The sequence below is a fragment of the Micromys minutus genome (genome assembly GCF_963924665.1).
Source record: "Micromys minutus genome assembly, chromosome: 6".
Taxonomy (NCBI): domain Eukaryota; kingdom Metazoa; phylum Chordata; class Mammalia; order Rodentia; family Muridae; genus Micromys; species Micromys minutus.
The window spans coordinates 66,096,826-66,116,111 of record NC_137975.1 but is presented as its reverse complement, the minus strand read 5'-3'; the positions used below and the strand labels follow the sequence as shown (position 1 = coordinate 66,116,111).

Genomic DNA, 19,286 nt, shown 5'->3' with positions numbered 1-19,286 from the left:
ACATTGAAAAGCACTGACTGTGAAAATAACTGTCTTTTCCCCATCCTTTCACCCTTCTTTCAAAGAAGCTGAAGATTGGTAGAGGTAATCAAAAAAATCCTGAATTTTTCTTAAGGGTTAGACTGTCCTATTGCTGACTTTCTATCTTATCATGAAGATGCTGGGTTTTATACTTGCATGGTTCTTATAGTGATGATTTTTAAAAATTCCTTAAGAGAAGAGACCTTAGCTCCATAAAATGACCAAATGGTAAGGAGTACAGGAAAACTGACAAGTCCTATGAGAAATCAATACTCAGTTTTTAAATCACGAGTCGTATTCGAAGTATATTGTGATTAAATAGCCACCATTTCCTATGAAAGAAACATGACACTAAATATTGTCACCTTCTATCACCTGATAAAAGCTATAAAATCTATGAGTAAATAGTTCAAATCCTAGAGACATCACCCCCCCATCTACAGGTAAAAATGTATCATTAATCTTATACCAAAATTTGTTACAACTGGATATACAAATTTAAAATAGTAATAAGACCTCATCAAACACAAAAAACAAAAAGCAAAGAAACAACTACACCACTCTTAAAGAAGCTAGACCAGACTAAGGAAAGACTACTTAAGTCCAGTTGCGAATTCTTCCGCTATGCAACAATGAACATTTCCTGGTGGTAGGTACTTGTGGGCCTGTAGCACGAGGCAAGTGAACACTGATCAATGGTGCTATGCCTAGGAGGCAGGGATAGGCTTATGTACTGGAATCCAAGCAGCACATCTTCTCAACCAGACTGTGAACACATCTGAATCTTGATGCTGACATTACTGCTTGTAAAAACTGGAATTGAATTACTTCTTTCCTTCAATTTTCTCTTCTATGGAGTTGTTCTTAAGACTAAATACTAGAGGCAAAAAGACTTGGGACAGCACTAGCACACATTAAATGCAAAGTAAAAAGCAGCGAAAGTCATAACTACACATGACTTTATCCTCTGGTCCTTGCTAGTGACAAACGGATACACAAAATTTAAAAGGTGCCTATAAAATAGAAATGATGGGTAACTTGTTTTTTACAAGGTAATAATTAATAATAATAAACATTTTTAAGCTGAAGAGTTTTAGAAGCCCATGGTACCAAGTAAGCTATATTTTATGCAAAGATCTACAAAATGTTTCTTCACTATTCTTAGTATTTCCTAAACATTCCTCAAGCTGAGACAGTGGACATTTCCAGACAGACATTTCCCCAAACTCCCTGTACCTGGCTTACTGGCAGACAAGAAGGTAAAGCACCATCTATCCCACTAGTGAATGAAGAACAAACCCATCAACCTCCCAGTGGGTGGCTCCAAAAACCAAGGACTCTGGATTTTGGATTTTGCTTATATTTGCTTATTGTTTAAAGCATCTTACATCTTGAATACCTCTTATTCCTGGGAAAACCCATTTCTGCATAAAGGACAACACCTGAATGGCAGCAGTTAGTATCTCCGTAATGCTCACTTCATTTTTAAACATAGAGTTTGCTATCATTTCAGATATGATTTAATATTAAAAATATTCCAATTAGTCTTTCTAGAGAAAACTACATATTGAGTTAAAAGATGAACATTAAAATACATTAAAAGAAAAAAGATCAAGTGTCATTCTCCAATTGAAACTGGGAGTAATGACAACTCACCTTCAGTGGGCCCTTTATGTGGTCATCCTGAACTTCCACTGTTGAAGAATCGTGTCTAAAAGTTACCTAGAAAGTAAGAATCTAATTAATTACATACCCAAAAACCCCAAACCATGTCAGCTCATGTATGTACAAATATCACAAATAAATAAAGACCAACTAATCTAAGTAAAAGCCCAAACACTAAACAAATTAATAGAAAATTGTTTAAACAGATTATCTTTCTTTTCAAAATAAAAATAATCACTGGCAGACACAACTGCAAGGCTGGATACTCCATTCATCATAGTGCAATCTACACTTACTACCTTAATATACAACTTCATCTTAAAAGTCTGAGGGGAAAAAGATGCAAGGAGCTTAACATGTGGAGTTGTAACACTTTGTGAAAACCTAATTTAATACTGAGCAGTGGATACAATTTGCTTTTTCTATTACTTTGTTTTGGATTTTTTGAGACAATGTCTCTCTAATGTAACTCAACCTGGCCTCCTTCCTGCTTGGATTACAAGTCTGTCCCATCATACCCAAAGGCCACAACAATCACTCAGAACTAAGTATCAGGTTCAAAAATCAAATTTAATATCCAAAGCTGTGGATGGTAGCTCAGAGGTCGATATTTGCCAAAGAAAGCACTTGACTCAATTTCAAGCACAGAGAAGAGACATAGAATCACACCCCCAAAATTTTATTCCTCTTCTTTAAAAAAAGAAGCTAATGAATATAAAGTCTAAATAAATAGTTCAGGATCATAGAACTAGAACATGACAGAGCTAAGACTGAAATACTTGGAAATGAGGATCTTACAGCCCACACCTACAGTGACAGGCCTACTACAACAGGACCACACCTTCTAATAGTGCCACTCCCTAGGTCAAGCATATACAAACCATCACAGTCAGCAAGAAACAGACTCACAAACCAACTATGGGTAAAGGTTTTATATCCATAGAATCCCATGTATTTTAGGGGCACATAAAAGCAAAGTTTTAAGAGTATGTTTAGTGTGGAATAAATGTCCAATAGATCAAAAGCTAGTAAAGAAATGTATCACCAAGTCTGCTTAAAATGTATTCACTTTGTTTATCTGAAACAGTGTGTCTCTATGTAGCCCTGACTGACCTGAACTCCCTCTACAGTCAAAGCTTACCTAGAAACTCAGAGAGTTGCCTGCCTCTTCCTCTGCCTCTGTTCCCCAATTGCTGGGATTAGAGACATGTGCCACCTTAGCCTAGATGTATTCATTTTTTAAGTTTATTTTATATGTTTATTTATATCTGTGAATGTGTGTGCATGTGTGCATGTGCATGCATGCATGCATATGTAATAGGAATCAAACTCAGGTCCTCTGCAAAAACAGCAAGCACTCTTAACTACTCAGCCATCTATCCTGCCATCGCTGTATGCACATTTAATTATTTATCAAATGTTTTTATGATTATTAAAATCATTAACTTTGAATTGTAAATGTTGGAGCTTCCAAAAAATACAAAATGAAGTTTCAAATATCTATTACATGTCCGACGCGCCTGTGCTGCCAACACAGAGCACAGCAAAGCACTGCAGCCATGTCTCTTTCCTTCATATTCAGAGCACGGCAGCCATGTCTCATCCTCTGGGTCATTTGTTTCATAGCTAAGGGGGAAATAAATTAAATCCAGCCTATGCTTTTCAAGCACAGGCACAAGCCCTGAGTGACACTGGTCCTGCCCAAAGAACAAACTTCTTGCTGGCACAGGGCAGCTATCCCTGAGCTAAGGAATAGCTCCTCCTCCACCAGGAGGAACCGGGTTTTTCCAAACACAGTTATGAGATCTTTTAAGTAGCAGTAAGCAAATGATAAAACTGACACATGGTTTTTATTCATCCCTAGAATGGTGTTGACAAAGACCATTAAGCTCAGAAAATGGAAGATACAATGCTAGAAGAGGAAATATCACTGTAAAAGCATTTATCTAGCCACATTACAAAGCAACTCACCAGCCTGTGAAAATACAAGGGAAGGTGTGGCGAGAATGGGCTTCCTTCAGGTTCAGAGTTAATTTAGAGGCATATAGTTAGTTTTTAGGGTAGAAATCAAAACAGTCCAAGAAGCTTCAACACATGCTTGAGAGAGACACCCAGACAACACACACAGAACTCTTCCGTGGAAATAATCATACTTCTTCCACTTGGTTAATTATTCAAGTCAATGGTTGTGTGGTTATCTGCTTGTTGACACTGCACACCCTTCTAGCTCCACACTCATTCCATCTAAGAGTCCCCCAAGTCTAGTCACTCAGTACATTGGCAAGTGGGAAGTACCCACAACACTGAGATGTTTCATTGGTGCTCAGTTTTTACTGTCCTGTATTTTTCAAATATAAAGGCATCTTTCTTCTATTAAACACATATGGTCTTTCATTCATCTACTCATAATTTTTTGTTGCTATCATCAAACTCAGGGCCTTGCTCATGGCATAGAGATGCTCTACCACTATGCTACAAATCTGGTCTCTTTAACTTATCTTTAAAGAGGATCTCACTATTTTCCTCATGTGCGTCTCCAATTCCTAAGCTGAAATGTAGTTCCACCTTCTGCCTTGTTAACAGCTGGGACCACAGATGCACCTCACCAGTCTTATGGTGATTTCTTTAAATGAAAGCAGTTTAATGTGTCTATTAACCAACTCAAAAGTCAAGTACTTCAGAAGGATTTTTTTCTGAAAACAGCAGAGGGCCAAGTGTCAGGTAGCATATACCTGTAATTCCAATATTCAGAAGGTTGCAGTTTGAAGACTGCTGAGTTCAAGGCCAGCCTGGGTTACACAGCAAGACCTTGTCTCAAAAAAATGGAGAGAAACAAAGGGACAGGCTGGTAATATGGTTCTGTAGCAGGTAGAGTATTTGCCTAGTATTCCCTAAGCCCAAGATTCCATCTCAGGATTACAGAAGGGGTGGCAGGGAAGTGTCAATAACTGAGGTTTTGCTATAGGGGAAGCCTATGTAGCCCTGGCTGGCTAGGATATGGAAACCAGGTTGGCCTCTACCTCCTAAGGGCTGGGATTAAAGATATGTACTACCATGGCTGGCCATTGTTTTCATGTAAAAAAAACTAAAGGACCAAATTAAATGGTTTCTAAGATCCTTTCCAACACTAAAACAGCAATCCTAAAGAACCAAGTCAACACTGAAATTATCTGCTGTGATAAGCAAATTTTATTCCAATTTTAATATTTTTAAATCACAAATATTATTTACTTTAGGAATGGTTTATAGCCTCTATAAAAATTCATTTTGCACAAAGATAATTTTTAAATTTTTTTAGACTTTAAGTATCAAATATTTAATGAATATTAAATTACAAATAATACCATACCTTGACTTTGACAAGTCTTTTTGCAGTCTTGATCTTGGCTTCACAAAAGGCTCCTCTGTATTTGGCACTCACATCAGTGCCCACTGTCAAATACGGAGGTTCATCAAGGGCCTAAAAATGCAAAGAAATACAACCAGATTTAAACTGCTTAATTTTTTTTCTACAATTAGGCTTCAGAATACACCTAATCTTGCTACAGTAATTTAAGTTAGAATAGTGAAGCCATCTATAAAATACTATAAATAAAAATATGTATCATAGACCAATTAAATGTACATTATGGAAAATAAAGACATTTTTTCCTATTAAACACATATGGTCCCTAAGATTGCTCACAAGATACAACCTTCCATTTAATGCTCTCACAACCTATTCATTCATTCATTCATTGGCTCATTAAAATATATAGTTATCATACAACCACTGGATTTGCTAGTTAACAGATCTTAAATCTCAAAGCACAAATGTTTTCTAACAGGCTGTACCTTGCAGCCATCTAGAATAGTTCTGTTCTTTATTTACAACACTCTATGACAGAATAAAAGAAGTGCACGTGTTCCCAACTACTGCTAAAAGCCACATGAAATAATCCATTGTGCACTGTCTCAAACTACTGACAGGATGCTTTATATGGGTTCTCTGTTAGTCTGTCCATTCTTCAGTTTTAAATATACTGCTCACTTGTTATAGGTTCTAATCTGGCGGCTTTGATTTTTTTTTTTCACCAATTCCATAGCCAAAGGAAGATTATGTAAGTTGGTTTTTCCAGTGTTTAGAAGTACTAATAGCCAAAGATGTTCACAAAAAGAGAAGCACCAGAAGTTTAGAAAAATCCATTATTAAATAATCCCTCTGCCTCCTCTTTTAAATATTCATAAATACACTAAAAGGCCTAAGAAGTCCTACAATAAAGACAAACATTGAAAAACTTGAGTATGTCCCAATCTATTTGTTCATACCCTTTTCTTTTCCTCTTAATATCATTAATATCCTCCAGAAACCATAAAAGGCATGCAGTACAAATACTACCATAAGCACCAGGCCCTCAGGTCACCTACTGAACAGAAACTTCAATCTAAGCTCACCCCAATGTTCTAGCTAAATCAAAGCTAAGAGAACATAGAGATTCCAATGTTACAACCATTTGCTTGCAACTGGATCTACAATTTCTACATTCACCTTAAGCATACATGTACCTCAGAAGAGCCATGAAAGCAGTCCAACATAATTTGTAGATGACAGCATCTTATCAAAATGTCAAAAGTTGGACACCCTGATGTACATTTCATAACCTTTAAAAAGAAAAGTCTAGTCTCTCTCTTGCTCTTGTGGCCTTGCTCTCTCACCCCTACCCCTCCTCTTCCCTTTCCCTTCCCCCCTCTTGCTCACGGCCAGCCTCTACTTCTCTACTCTCTCTCTCTCTCTCTCTCTCTCTCTCTCTCTCTCTCTCTCTCTCTCTGCCTCTACCACCCTCTTAACTCCCCCATGACCTGAATAAACTCTATTCTCTACTATAAAAAGAAAAGAAAAGAAAAGTCTACGGCTGAACACATCCCATCTTGTGTAATCTTGGAAGCTAAGTAGGATCAGGACTGGTTATTACTTGAATAGGAGACTGCCTGGGAACAAGAACAACAAAAACAAGATCTCACAGCCCAGACAAGCACTGATCTAAAGACCACTTCTCTCAGCCAGTCAAGCAGAGATTACATGTACCTCTTACACTATATTTTTGTATTGCTATTTGTTCTTTGAAACAGGATCTCTCCCCATGCAGGCAGCCCTGGCTGGCCTGGAGTATGTAGACCAGGCAGACCTCACACTCACAGATAAATCCATCTGGGTATTCTTCCTCCTGAATGCTGAAATCAAAGATATGCACAACCATGCCCGATGTGGGCATAAAAATAAATTTTAATGACAAATCAAGTGTGCACATTTAGCATGCACATGCATGCTAAGTTTGCATCACAACAGAGAACCATTTCAAGCATTTATGTTCCAGGTCATGAAGCTGGGCAGCAAGTATGCTTACCAATGTGTTCTTTTGAAATTAGGAAAGTGTCTAATAGTCAAGCTGTATATTTAGGCTGTAATAAAAATGTGGCCACAGTGGAAAAAACCACTTCTTAACTGTTTTAATGTTTTAGTGTTAACTACAACTTAATCTGTTTCAAAGAAAAACTGTCACATGGCATGGCAATACATATCCTTAATCCCAGCACTCCAGAGGGAGAGACCAGTGCATTTCTGAGGCCAGCCTAGTCTAGCCTTTTAACTGTTAAGGAACATTCCAAGTATGTACACACACACACACACACACACACACACACACACACTCACTCACACACACACTCACACACACACACACACACACACACACACACACACACACCCTACACATAGTATAAGGGCTCCTTCACACGATCTTATGACCTTAAACTGGCTGCTACCAATTACTAACTCACCAACACCTATTTCATTTATTCCCTTTCCCATTGCCCCCGAAACATTATTGGGGTTTTCGTTTGCTTATTTTTAAAATTTTAAATCATTTATCAGCATTTATTATGTTAAATAATTAATTTCATTTTAATATTTCTAAATATGCATATCATATGCTTTGATCAATCACATTCATCCTTCATTACCCATATTATACTCATTATATTTATGCCCTTATTTAAAAAAAAACAGGTATTACATTAATAACAAAAATTCTTTTCTGCAGTGACTGGGATTCAGAGTTAAATTCTCTTGTTATGGACTAGAGACATGGTTAAGCATAAGGATCTGCATTCAGATCCACAGCACACACATAAAAAGCTGAACATATGTGTGAGCCCAGCACTGTAGGGTATACAGAGACAGGCAGATTTCAGTTGCTCACTGTTCAGTCAGTATAGTAAACTGCCCAGTATCTCAGTTCAGAGAAAAACCATTTCTAAAAAAAATGAAGTGGAAGGGCTGGCAATATGGCTCAGTGGGTGAAAGCACTTCCCTGGCAAGCCTGACCACCTTGGTTCAATTCTTAGAAGCCACATAAAGGTGGAGGAGAGAACTGACTCCATGAACTTGCCCTCTGACCTCTACATACTTGGTGTAACATGCACACCCCACTAAACCATACATATACATAAAGATTTTAGTTTTTGGTTTTGTTTTGTTTGTTCGATGTGGCCTTATCTGTCCTGGAACCCTCTCTGAGGACCGGGCTGCCCTGTAACTCATAGAGAGCTGCCTGCCTCTGTCTCTTGAGTGCTAGGATTAAAGGTATGTACCATCACCACCAGGCCTGCAAAGTTATTTTTTAACTAAACAACACTTATTAAGATGAAATCCATAAGGGGAATAAATCCAACATCTAATTTGACCTCTATACATGTCCACATGGGTAAATGTATACACAAACATACACAAGACACCTATATACCCCACATTTTTATATCAATGAAGACAATATAAAATATTAAGAATATAGGTTTGAATAGGTTTGCACCCCCCATACTCATGTATTTAAATGCTTGGGCAACAGGTAGTGTTACTATTAGGTGTGAACATGTTGAAATAAGTATGGCCTTGTTAGAGATAATGTGCCAATGTGGAGGTGAGCTTTGAGGTCTCCTATGCTCAAGCTCCACTCAGTGTGAAACTCTAGTCTCCTCCTGGCTGTCCTGCAGAAGACAGTCCCCTTCTGCTGCCTCCGGATCTGTATGTAGAACTCTTCAGGGGCTCCTTCAGCACCAAGTCTACCTGTACACTTCTATGATTCCTGCCATGATTATAATGGATTAAACCTTTCGAACTGTAAGACCACCTCAATTAAATGCTTTCCTTTATAAGTGTTGCTGTGGTCATGATGTCTCTTCATAACAATGAAACCGTAAGACACAGCACTAAACTCTGCAGCAATGTAACTCAGTGACGGGTGTTTTGCTTAGTTCTATCCCTAGCATCTTCCACCCCCAAAAGGTCAGATTCCTAATTGAGATGTTTAGGTTCAAATCTACCCCTTTAGAGTTAAAAGATACTAGGTTAGTAGCTCTACAGCTCAGTATACAGTCCCTACTTCCCAGGAATAAAAAGTATACTGTATCTGCAGTACTTAGAACATGTCCAGTGTACAGTGCAAAATACAGGCTAAACAATTTACATCCTTAAAGGGGGAGTTAGATCATTAAAAAGCAATTCCTATATAAAGAATAGGTATCATTATCTTTCTCTTCCCCCTCCCCAGCTCTGTGTATAAAGTAACTCCTTTAAAATTGTTTCCCCTGCTCAACTCAGCCATGACATAATCATGCTGCCTTCTAGTAGTAAGAGTTGCTAGGATTCCATGATACTGATGCCTAATGAAGTGTACCATTATCCATTAGTGCAGCAATCAACCAAGTCTGCACAGCTATTCTGAGTCTACACACAGAGCAGATACACAAAGAACTGTGTCAGTAGGTTAACCAAGACAACTCTGACTAGGAGGACTGACAGTTATGCAGATATATGTATCTATATAATCAAGAAGGAAAATAAAAACCTCTTGCCTTCTCTTTTTGTTCTGTTTCTCAGATTTTGGTCAGTAACACAGACCATTTCAGAGGCTAAAAATAAGATGTTTTTAAGTAGTACCTTCACACCATGGAGGAAATTAAATCACTAAATCACCATCCCTTTGTTTAGCAAACAGAACAGTTTTCTAGTTGCTAAGGCAACAGCTAATTTACAGTTACTCCAAGTTGCTTAAACAATTATTTTTCTAATCTACCTACCAAATGTCCTAATTGCAATGAGCTCGCGCGCGCATGCGCGCGCGCACACACACACACACACACACACACACACACACACAAAATCAATTCAATTCCATGGGAGCATTAACAAAAGCAATTTGAAAATTCACTAACTGTGGCTCAATCCCTTCAAAGTGTCAAGGAAGCCACATAAGTGCATAAAGGAACCAACAGTGATCTCTAATGTGTCTCCAGGCTGCAGTTCACAACATAAAGTGTTAGAATAACAGCTAAGTCAGCTCTTGAAATGGCTGGGTAACACTGATACTGCCTAAAAAACATTTGATTATTAAGATCAATCCTTTAAAACACAAAACATGCTACATGAAATTTTACTAAGGGAGTTTTTTAGAAAAGGGGGAGGGAGTACTTAAAATAGTTAAAGCGCTGAAGCAACTGGGAGAATCAGAAACTAAGACTATTAAGTTCAATGCTAACAACACAGTAATGAATATTCTTACACATACAGAATGACAATAAATCTGTGAAAAACAACCTATTATGATAATCCCAAAGCAGCCTGCCTTTAATCCCAAGTGCTAGGAAGGCAGGTGAATCTGTGAATTTGAATCCAGCCTGATCCACATAGTTTGTTCCAGGACAGCTAAAGCTTTAAAAAAAAAAAACGTAAAATGTTTACGTGCGTGACCTCTGATGAATGTTCGAAAACTATACTGCTTTAATCACTCATGCTTTTTAAAGTAGATTTTGTACTTAACCAGAAGACATAGAGATTAATTAATTAAAGATAGAAGCAGCTAAGGAAAGCCCGAGTGGCTATTAGTTTTATAAATATGAAATAGCAAGGGGCAACATCAACAGTGAAAACACACAAGCAGCCATTTGGCTGAACCAGACTCAAATACAAATACAAACATATAAGCATTTCTGCTAGCTTCCTGACAATTTACCCGTAGGTCTTGAAATCAGAACAGATACTGTATGGCAGAAAAAGTGATCAGTATTACTTTTCCTTGATTTGTTTTTGTTTTTGAGAATGACTATCAAACACGAGGTCTTCATGCCTCAGCTACCTAAAGAACTGTTAATAAACTTCCTTTAAAAAAAATGCCCTTCTCAGTCTGACGGTTAAGTGTACACTAGCTGCTCTTCCAGAGGACAAAGTTTAGACCTGGTCTTCCAGAGGAACCAGACCCCACAGAGTGTCCCCCAACAGTCTGTATAACACCAGTTCCAAGGAATCCAGTGCCCTCTTCTGGCTCTTCAAACACATGGTACACAGAGATGTGGGCAAAACACCTATACACACAAAATTAATTTTGTATTTTTAAATAGCATGATGCTTCTTAAAATGTCCTTAGAGTGTCAAGAAATTGTTTTTATGTAATTAAATTCATATAACCATAAAGCTGCCATAGTTCATGTTACCTAAATTGCTGCTGATCTTAAGATACTTATACTAAGGGAGTAAAGCTGACAATTAGCTGACTTATGTATTGGTTGCTTGGTGAGCTGATTTCAGTAATGTTAAATTATAACATACACACCTGAGATGTAATGACTCTTTAAGTCATCAGGCTTAGCAGCAAGTACACTCACTTGCTGAGCCATCTCATCAGCCCAAAACATAACAATTCTATATGCTTACAGGACTATACAATATAACCTTTAAAGGTCTGCAGAAATAAATTTAGAACTACAAAAATCTATGTAATTTAAATAGTGTATATATACACACACAATAGATGGCATTTTGCTAAAACTTTACACTCACAATAAAAACTACGATACCTACAGACTTCTTCAAACTAAACGGCTGCAGATACTGAACACAGTGTCATACACAGGAATCTAGCCTCATCTGCTATTTCCTTGATTCAAAACGCTGCCCATGGCTTAGGGTTGCATCACCACACACAGACCATTTACTACTAACCTCATCTCTGTTCTTTTATCAAACCCATAATGCGCTGAGTACTGCCAACTCTGACTGTAAAATATAAAATGTATCTGCAAAAACCTACAAGATAATCTAGATGCAGAGATAACCCAGAAAAAAAATGCTTACTTTAAATCTTTTTAGCCCTACAACTGAAATGCCAGGAACTCAAACTAAAACAACTAAGAAAATATATATCCCTTCTGTGTTTTTTTTTTTTTTTTTTTTTTTTGGGGGGGGGGGGTCATGTAGTTCAGGCTTGCTTCGAACCTTCAGTGTAGGCAATCACAGCCATGCACCACCACACCCAAGTATTTATCTTCTTTATCTTTGGAATACAACATTATTAATGTGTTACCCAATAAAATAATTTTTCACAGAGAACTTGCAGGCTAAATGAAAAGAATCTTTGAGAAGACCAGTTTGATGTAGCTGTACAGAGGAAGCAGGACGTAGAAGCATGAAGATACAACTATGAAATGCTTTGGCTTATGACTCAAGCTTATCTGATACTCTGATTTACTGTGTCTTCATCTTTACAGAAAGAGTAACTGCCACATACAAAAGAACCACTGGTTGACCCTTCTGCTAAGTCACAGACAAGAATAATGCAAGAACATAAAGTGCCACCCCAATGCTAGTTCATAAGCAAATAAACACATCAACCAAATTAGAACTACAATGTTCCTAGATAGGTGCCAAGAAAAAAATACACATTTTTAAAAGCTCTATTTGATTATTTAAATGTGGCAGAGGGATATCCCAAGCCTCCAGAGGAAAAATCTCTAGTTTAAAAATCTCAAAATTATTGACCTAAACTTTTAAAGGATTGTATTGGAAATACAATTTCATTTAAGAAATTAAATAAACTCTTTTAGTCTATTAAACCACCTAAATACTGGAAATTATGGAGTGAGTCTGACTACAAATCCAAGCTAGAAACTTGGAAGAGTAATTGTGAAAATGAAGAGAAATACGTGCTCTTTGCTATCTGTGCAGGTTCAATCTGTTTTAGACTCTACAGATGCAACTGTGCAGAACTGTGTAACATGTCACCCACACGATGGTCAGTGATGTCCAAAACAACAGAAGCAGAGCTTCAAGCTTGATGCCTGTCCATACTCTGTGTTTTAGGTTTGCTCGTGGTTGTCCTCCCACTGGTTTTTAATCTCTTTCTTCACTCTTTAAGCATACCTACCTATCTTACCACCAGATGACACTGAGTCAATAGAAGTTATTGTTATGTCCAAACCAGAGTACTCATTTCCACTGCATACGCCAAAAACACCTAGGCATCAGCTGTGGAAAACACTAACAGTCATTCTACATGCCCAAGTTAATGACAGACATTTCAACACACAAGGTCTTGCCTATGTCCACTGCTCTGAAGAATAAACACTCATCTTGAAGATTTCTGGCAGGACAGTTAGTATTATACTGTACATCATTAAACCTGGAATTTAAAAACAAAAACAAAAACAGGAGCTGAAGTAAAGCTAATTTACTGATGATCAGAGCAAGGTCCAGGATTCCATCCCCAGAATCAAAGAATAAAGCTTATACCAATGAAATGATGACTTATTTAAACACATATGGACAAGAATATTTTCAGAATTTCATTACCAAATCTGCCTCCTGATGGTCTAGCCTAGGACTTCATCATCCAAGGAATGAAAGCATTCCTGTGGTATCACTTCCATAAGCATTACAAGGAAGCCCTGAAAAATTGAGATATGCCTTGACAGCCCATTTTCTTTAAAAAGAAAGAAAGAAGGGGGGAGCTTGGGAGAGAATCTTCTGGACTATAATAACAGGTGCTTGGTAATCTGATGATTTACCAAGCACACACAACAAAATATGATTTTTTAAAAAATAGATTCAGAAATAAACTTCACTAAGTCTTTCCCAGTAAAGAAGCATTTGTGAGTCTTGCTTCTTTTTCAAGCCCTAGAAGTAAAGTCGCTGGGACTGACTGAGGCAAATGATGAAGGTCGGCTTCAGGAGGAACTGTCTTAGTAACCATCATGGTTTCTAAGCACAGGCAGGAGAGGGATCATCACTAAGAAGCACGGGTGGCTATTCATTTCTCCCAGGTCCAGAGAGAGAAAAGGACACATACAAATGCAGGCTGAAAGCTAGTAGACATCACACAGGAATTCATATGCTTTCTTCTCCAAACTAGCTGCTAAGTCTGCATTACAGTCATTCATTTTTCCAATAAAGCTGCTTTTAGTCTTTAAAATATAAATTAATTCATTTCTAATATTTCTTGGGCTAGTATATAAGCATTCTGTAACCACATCCACCTTGAAGAAAAATTACTACACACTATACAACTGTTTACTTGTTTGATTGTTCACTTTTAAAATACTGAATTAGGTATTCCTTGTCCTGGGATTACAGGATGCGTAACTGTTACAAGAGTTGTAATTACAGACAGACCACAAAGCGGTTTGCAGAGTGGGCTCTCCAGACCAATAGCATCAGCATTACATAGAATTTCTTAAAAGTAAAAATGTTCAGCTCTACTCTATGCCCTAGTTTGGAAATTAAAGGAAAAAATAATAATCACTGCTTTAACAAGCCCTCCAGAGAATTCTAATTCACACCACACAGTAAGGACAACCAGGTCCTGAGGTTATCTCAAGGTCTTAAATTGATTCTCAGCAGCGGAATTCCCATTTGGTCTTTTGGTCTTAAGCCATGTAATTAGCATGTGATAACAGAAAATGAATGGAGTAGACAAGTGCAAGTGGTTTGGTAAATCACAGGAACTACAAACACTGCAGTGATTTCAGTGGGGTGATAATCAAAAGTGTGACAACGAGGGCTAGACAGATAGCTCAGGAGTTAAAAGCAGGCTGTCCCTCTTACAAAAAACCCAAATGACAGCTCACAACCATTCAAGACTCCAGTTCCAGAGAACTCAAAACTCTCTTCTGAGCTCCATGGGCACCAAGCACCTATTTGTGCACACACATTTATACAAGCAAAACACTCATAACACAAATAAAATAAACCAATCCCCCTAAACTGTATCATCCACGAGGCAATAAAGGAAAACTCACTGGTTGGGTGTGGTGGCATTAGCCTTCAATCCTAGCACTCTAAAGGGAGAAGCAGGGGGATCTCATTAAGAATTCCAGGCCAGCCTTGTCTAAAAAGTCAGTTCCAGGCCAACCAAGGTTATATAGTGAGACCCTATCTCAAAAAACCAAAACCCGTTAACAAAAGAGAAAACTCATATAAGTATAGTTGGTTTTTTTTTTTTTGGGGGGGGGGTGCTCCTAGAAGTTTCAAAATACAAACATAAGAACCAAAAATTATCATCACATGCAAGGAAGACTCATCTTTCTATAAGAAAAGCAGTAAGACTGCTCTGTGAAAATCCTGCTTACTGGGCTGGCCTTAGCTGGGACTTGGGAGTTTACAGAAAGCTGGATTTCTGAAGCTCCCAACATCATCTGATAATAAGAAAAGCTCACTAAGCTTGAGCTGCACATGCAAACAAAATGGCTACGCTCAGCACCTGCTTTTGAGTCTGAGTCTAGAGCTACTTACATATATGCCAGGTACAGGGTATTTGTATGACAGTCACCAAACCCTACATGCAACCACTACCTTCCCCAGGTTAGAACCTTTCACTCACATTGTCACAATTTCTGCTGGGGGAATCAGATGTGGCTTCTCTGACTACTGGGAGAAACTGGCACCTGCTTTCCTCATGCATTTCACCCCATGCACTTTCCTTTTGCTGACTCTGCTCTCCCTGCTTCCATGAAGGGTTATAAAAACAACTATCACACAGAGTCAGGCCTGTGCATTCTCCTAGCAAATTACCAAACTGTAGTAACAAACCACTACAAGTGGGGCTGGAACTTTACAATATATTTTCTTACTTACACTATTAATACGAAAAAACGCTGCCAATAGCATTAAATCTGCCATGTTAATATTGCTCTTACTTGATCCATTACTAAAAACATTTTACTATTATTTTATTGCCATTATCTTATTTTGTAACACATCCAGTAAACCTAACTCCAACCACATGAAAAAATCCTTAGTCAGTCAATAGCAGGGCAAACTTACGAGCCATTATTGGAAACTGGTATGCTGTAACCAACCAAGGAATACTTTCTAGGAAGGACCAAACAAGAGAAGACTGACCACTAAAATCTGGCTACCTGGAAAATACACAATTTAAAAGATACTGGAAATAAATCTCAAAGAAAACCACCATCTCTAACAACTCTAAGTTACAAGTAACTTCTGTAATTCTCTATATAATAATGCAGACAAGACAAGCCTTCAAATGAAATCTATATTATGTCACAGACTTTACAGGTCCCAAGTGCTGGCTTGTCACAAGGTTAATTCTCAACAGGTCAACCTTATAAAGCAGGCTGCCAGAAATACAAGTGAAAACAGCTTACTCCCCCATGTTCTAACTCTGCTTGTGATAAGGAACACTCTGAAGAAAGTCAATGGAGTCTGCCAAAAATATAAACCTATTCTTTATACCACCAAAAGGTCAAGAAACTGTTGAAACAATATAAAAATTAAATGAAATTAACACAGTTTGTTAGTAACAGTATTGTTAACAATGGAACACATTTCAGCCTTAAAATTCCCATTAAAACTTTTTAATCTATGTAAACTATTAGACCTGGGATACTTTGGAAGTATTTTGAGGTTTTTTTTGTTTGTTTGTTTGGCTTTGTTTTGTTTCGTAGAAAAAGAGTCTACTATATAACTCTAGTTGCCCTGAAATTTGCCCTGGGGATTCACTAGGTGAGAGATAGTTATAATTTATAAAAATTTGCTATGAAATAAGATAATGAAATACTAGAATTTTTCAACATAAAAAGATTAAAGTAATCCAAAGGAAGGGGTGGGAATATACTTCTGTTGCTAAAGTGCTTGATGTGCACCATATAGATCTGATTTTGAATCCCAGCACCTATGTCAAAAGCATGTGCCTATAACTACAGTACTTGGGAAATTGTGAGAACAATTGGGAGATTTCTGGAGCCCATTAGCCAGCCAATCAAGTTGAATTAGTTCAAATAAAAGCTGTATGCCCGTGCCCGGAGCTGACACTATGCCACAGCTTGCAGTACCCAGATCCCCCTGAAAGAAACCTGGTTTCCCAGAAATGCTGACACACCTGAGAGCACAGGTGAGACCACCACTTCTGCTCAAATTGCTGGCTCAAGAGGAACCTGACCAGAATCTTCATGAGACAGGAACCTCGGAACAGTCTGGGACACAATACTTCCTGAGCTGACCCTGTGCCACAGCTCCCTGTACCCATATCCCACTAGGAAAGAACTGGTCCCCAGTAGTGCTGACACACAGACTTACAAGAGGGTCAAGCCACTGTGAGAGAAGGCAAGACCAGCTATCACCAGATATAAGCAGATGGCAGGAGGAAAATCCAAGAACCTAAACAACAGAAACCAAGGCCACTTGGCATCATCAGAACCCAGTTCCCCCACCACAGCAAGAATGAGATACCCCAACACTGGATATGCAAGACTCTGATTTAAAATCACAACTCATGACAACGTTAGAGGACTTTTAAAAGAACATAAATAACTCCCTTAAAGAAATACAGGACAGGGGCTAGAGAGATGGCTCAGTGGTTAAGAGCACTGACTACTCTTCCAGAGGTCCTTAGTTCAAATCCCGGAAACCACATGATGGTCACAACCATCTGTAATGGGATCTGATGTCCTCTTCTGGTGTGTCTGAAGACATCTACAGTGAGCTTATATATAATTAATAAATAAATCTTAAAAAAAAAATACAGGACAACACAGGTGAACAAGAAGCAGCACCTAAAGAGGAAACACAAAAATCAGACAAACAAGTAAAGAAATTGATTAAAACCATCCAGAATATAAAAATGGAAACAGAAACAATAAAGAATCACAAAGTGAGAACACCTGGGGAATAGAAAACCTAGGAAAGAGATCAGGAGTCACAGGCGCAAGCATCATGAACAAAATATAAGAGATAGAACAGAGAATTTCAGGGGCAGAAGATACCATAGAAAACAATGACACAACAGTCAAAAAAAAAAAAAAAAAAAAGCAAAACACAAAAGGCTCCAAACCCAAAACATCCAGAAAATCCAGGACACATGAGAAGACCAACCTAAAAATAATAAGTATAGAAGAGTGATTATAGAGTCCCAACTTACAGGACCAGTAAATATCTCCAACAAAACATATAGGGAAATATTTCTAATAGGAGAAAATTTCTGTAACCTAAAGAAAGAGATGCCCATAACATACAAGAAGCCTACAGAACTCCAAATAGATTGGACCAGAAAAGAAATTCCTCCCCTCACATAACAGGCAAAACAACAAATGCACAAAACAAAGAAAAATATTAAAAGCAGTAAGGGAAAAAGGTCAAGTAACATATAAAAGCAGACCTATCAGAATTACACCAGACTTCTCAACAGAGCCTATGAAAGCTAGAAGATTCCGGACAGATGTCATACAGACCCTAAAAGAACACAAATGTCAGCCCAGGTTACTATATCTAGCAAAACTCCAAATCATCATAGATGGAGAAACCAAGATATTCCAGGACAAAACCAATTTACACAGTATCTGTCCACAAATCAAGCCCTACAAAAGATAATAGAAAACTCCACCACAAAGAGAGAAACTACACCATACAAAAAGCAACAAAGTAATCTTTCAACTTACCCAAAAGAACATAGCTACACACAATTTCACCTCTAACAACAAAAATAACAGGAAACAAAAATCATTGGTCCCTAATATCTCTAGAAATCAATGGACTCAATTCCCCAATAAAAAGACATAGACTAACAGACTGGATTCTTAAAGAGGACCTAACATTTTGCTGAATACAGGAAACAAAACTCAGTGACAAAGAGACACTACCGCAGAGAAAAAGGCAGAAAAACAATTTTCCAAGCAAAGAGTCCCAAGAAACAAACTGTAGTAGCCATTCTAATATCGAATAAAATAGATTGTCAAACAAAAACTGTCAAAAAAGATAAGGAAGGACACTTCACACTCATCCAAAGAAAAATCCACCAAGATAAACATTCAATTCTTAATATCTATGCTCCAAAAACAAGAGCAACCGCATTCATAAAAGAAACCTTACTAAAGATCAAAGCACACAATGCACCTCACACAATGATGGTGGATGACTTCAACACTCCATTCTCATCAATGGACAGATCATGGAAACAGAAACTAAACAGAGACACAGTGAAACTAACAGAAGTTATGAACCAAATGGACTTAACAGACATCTATAGAACATTTCATCCTAAAACAAAAGAATATACCTTCTTCTCAGAACCTCATGGTACCTTTTCCAAAACTGACCATATAAAGGGTTAAAAAAAAAAAAAAAAGAAAGAAACAAAGCTTCAACAGATACAAAAACACTGAAAAAATCCCATGCATCCTATCAGATCACCGTGGACTAAGACTGGTCTTCGATAACAAAAAAAGAAAAAAAAAAAAAAAAAAAAAAAAAAAAAAAAAACAGAAACTTCACATATAAC

At 37.7% G+C, this 19,286-nt stretch overlaps 1 protein-coding gene across 4 annotated transcripts in view; it reads right to left on the bottom strand.

The window, feature by feature from the left end:
• ARID4B (AT-rich interaction domain 4B) overlaps positions 1-19,286 on the bottom strand; it is a 104,849-nt gene that overhangs the window by 58,428 nt on the left and 27,135 nt on the right. For all 4 annotated transcript variants that reach the window (XM_080917697.1, XM_080917698.1, XM_080917699.1 and 1 more), the window contains exons 3-4: positions 5,036-5,146; positions 1,678-1,743 (exon numbers count right to left, since the gene is read on the bottom strand). In XM_080917697.1, coding sequence (XP_080773823.1) covers positions 1,678-1,743; positions 5,036-5,146 — 177 coding nt within the window. The remainder of the gene's footprint in view (positions 1-1,677; positions 1,744-5,035; positions 5,147-19,286) is intronic.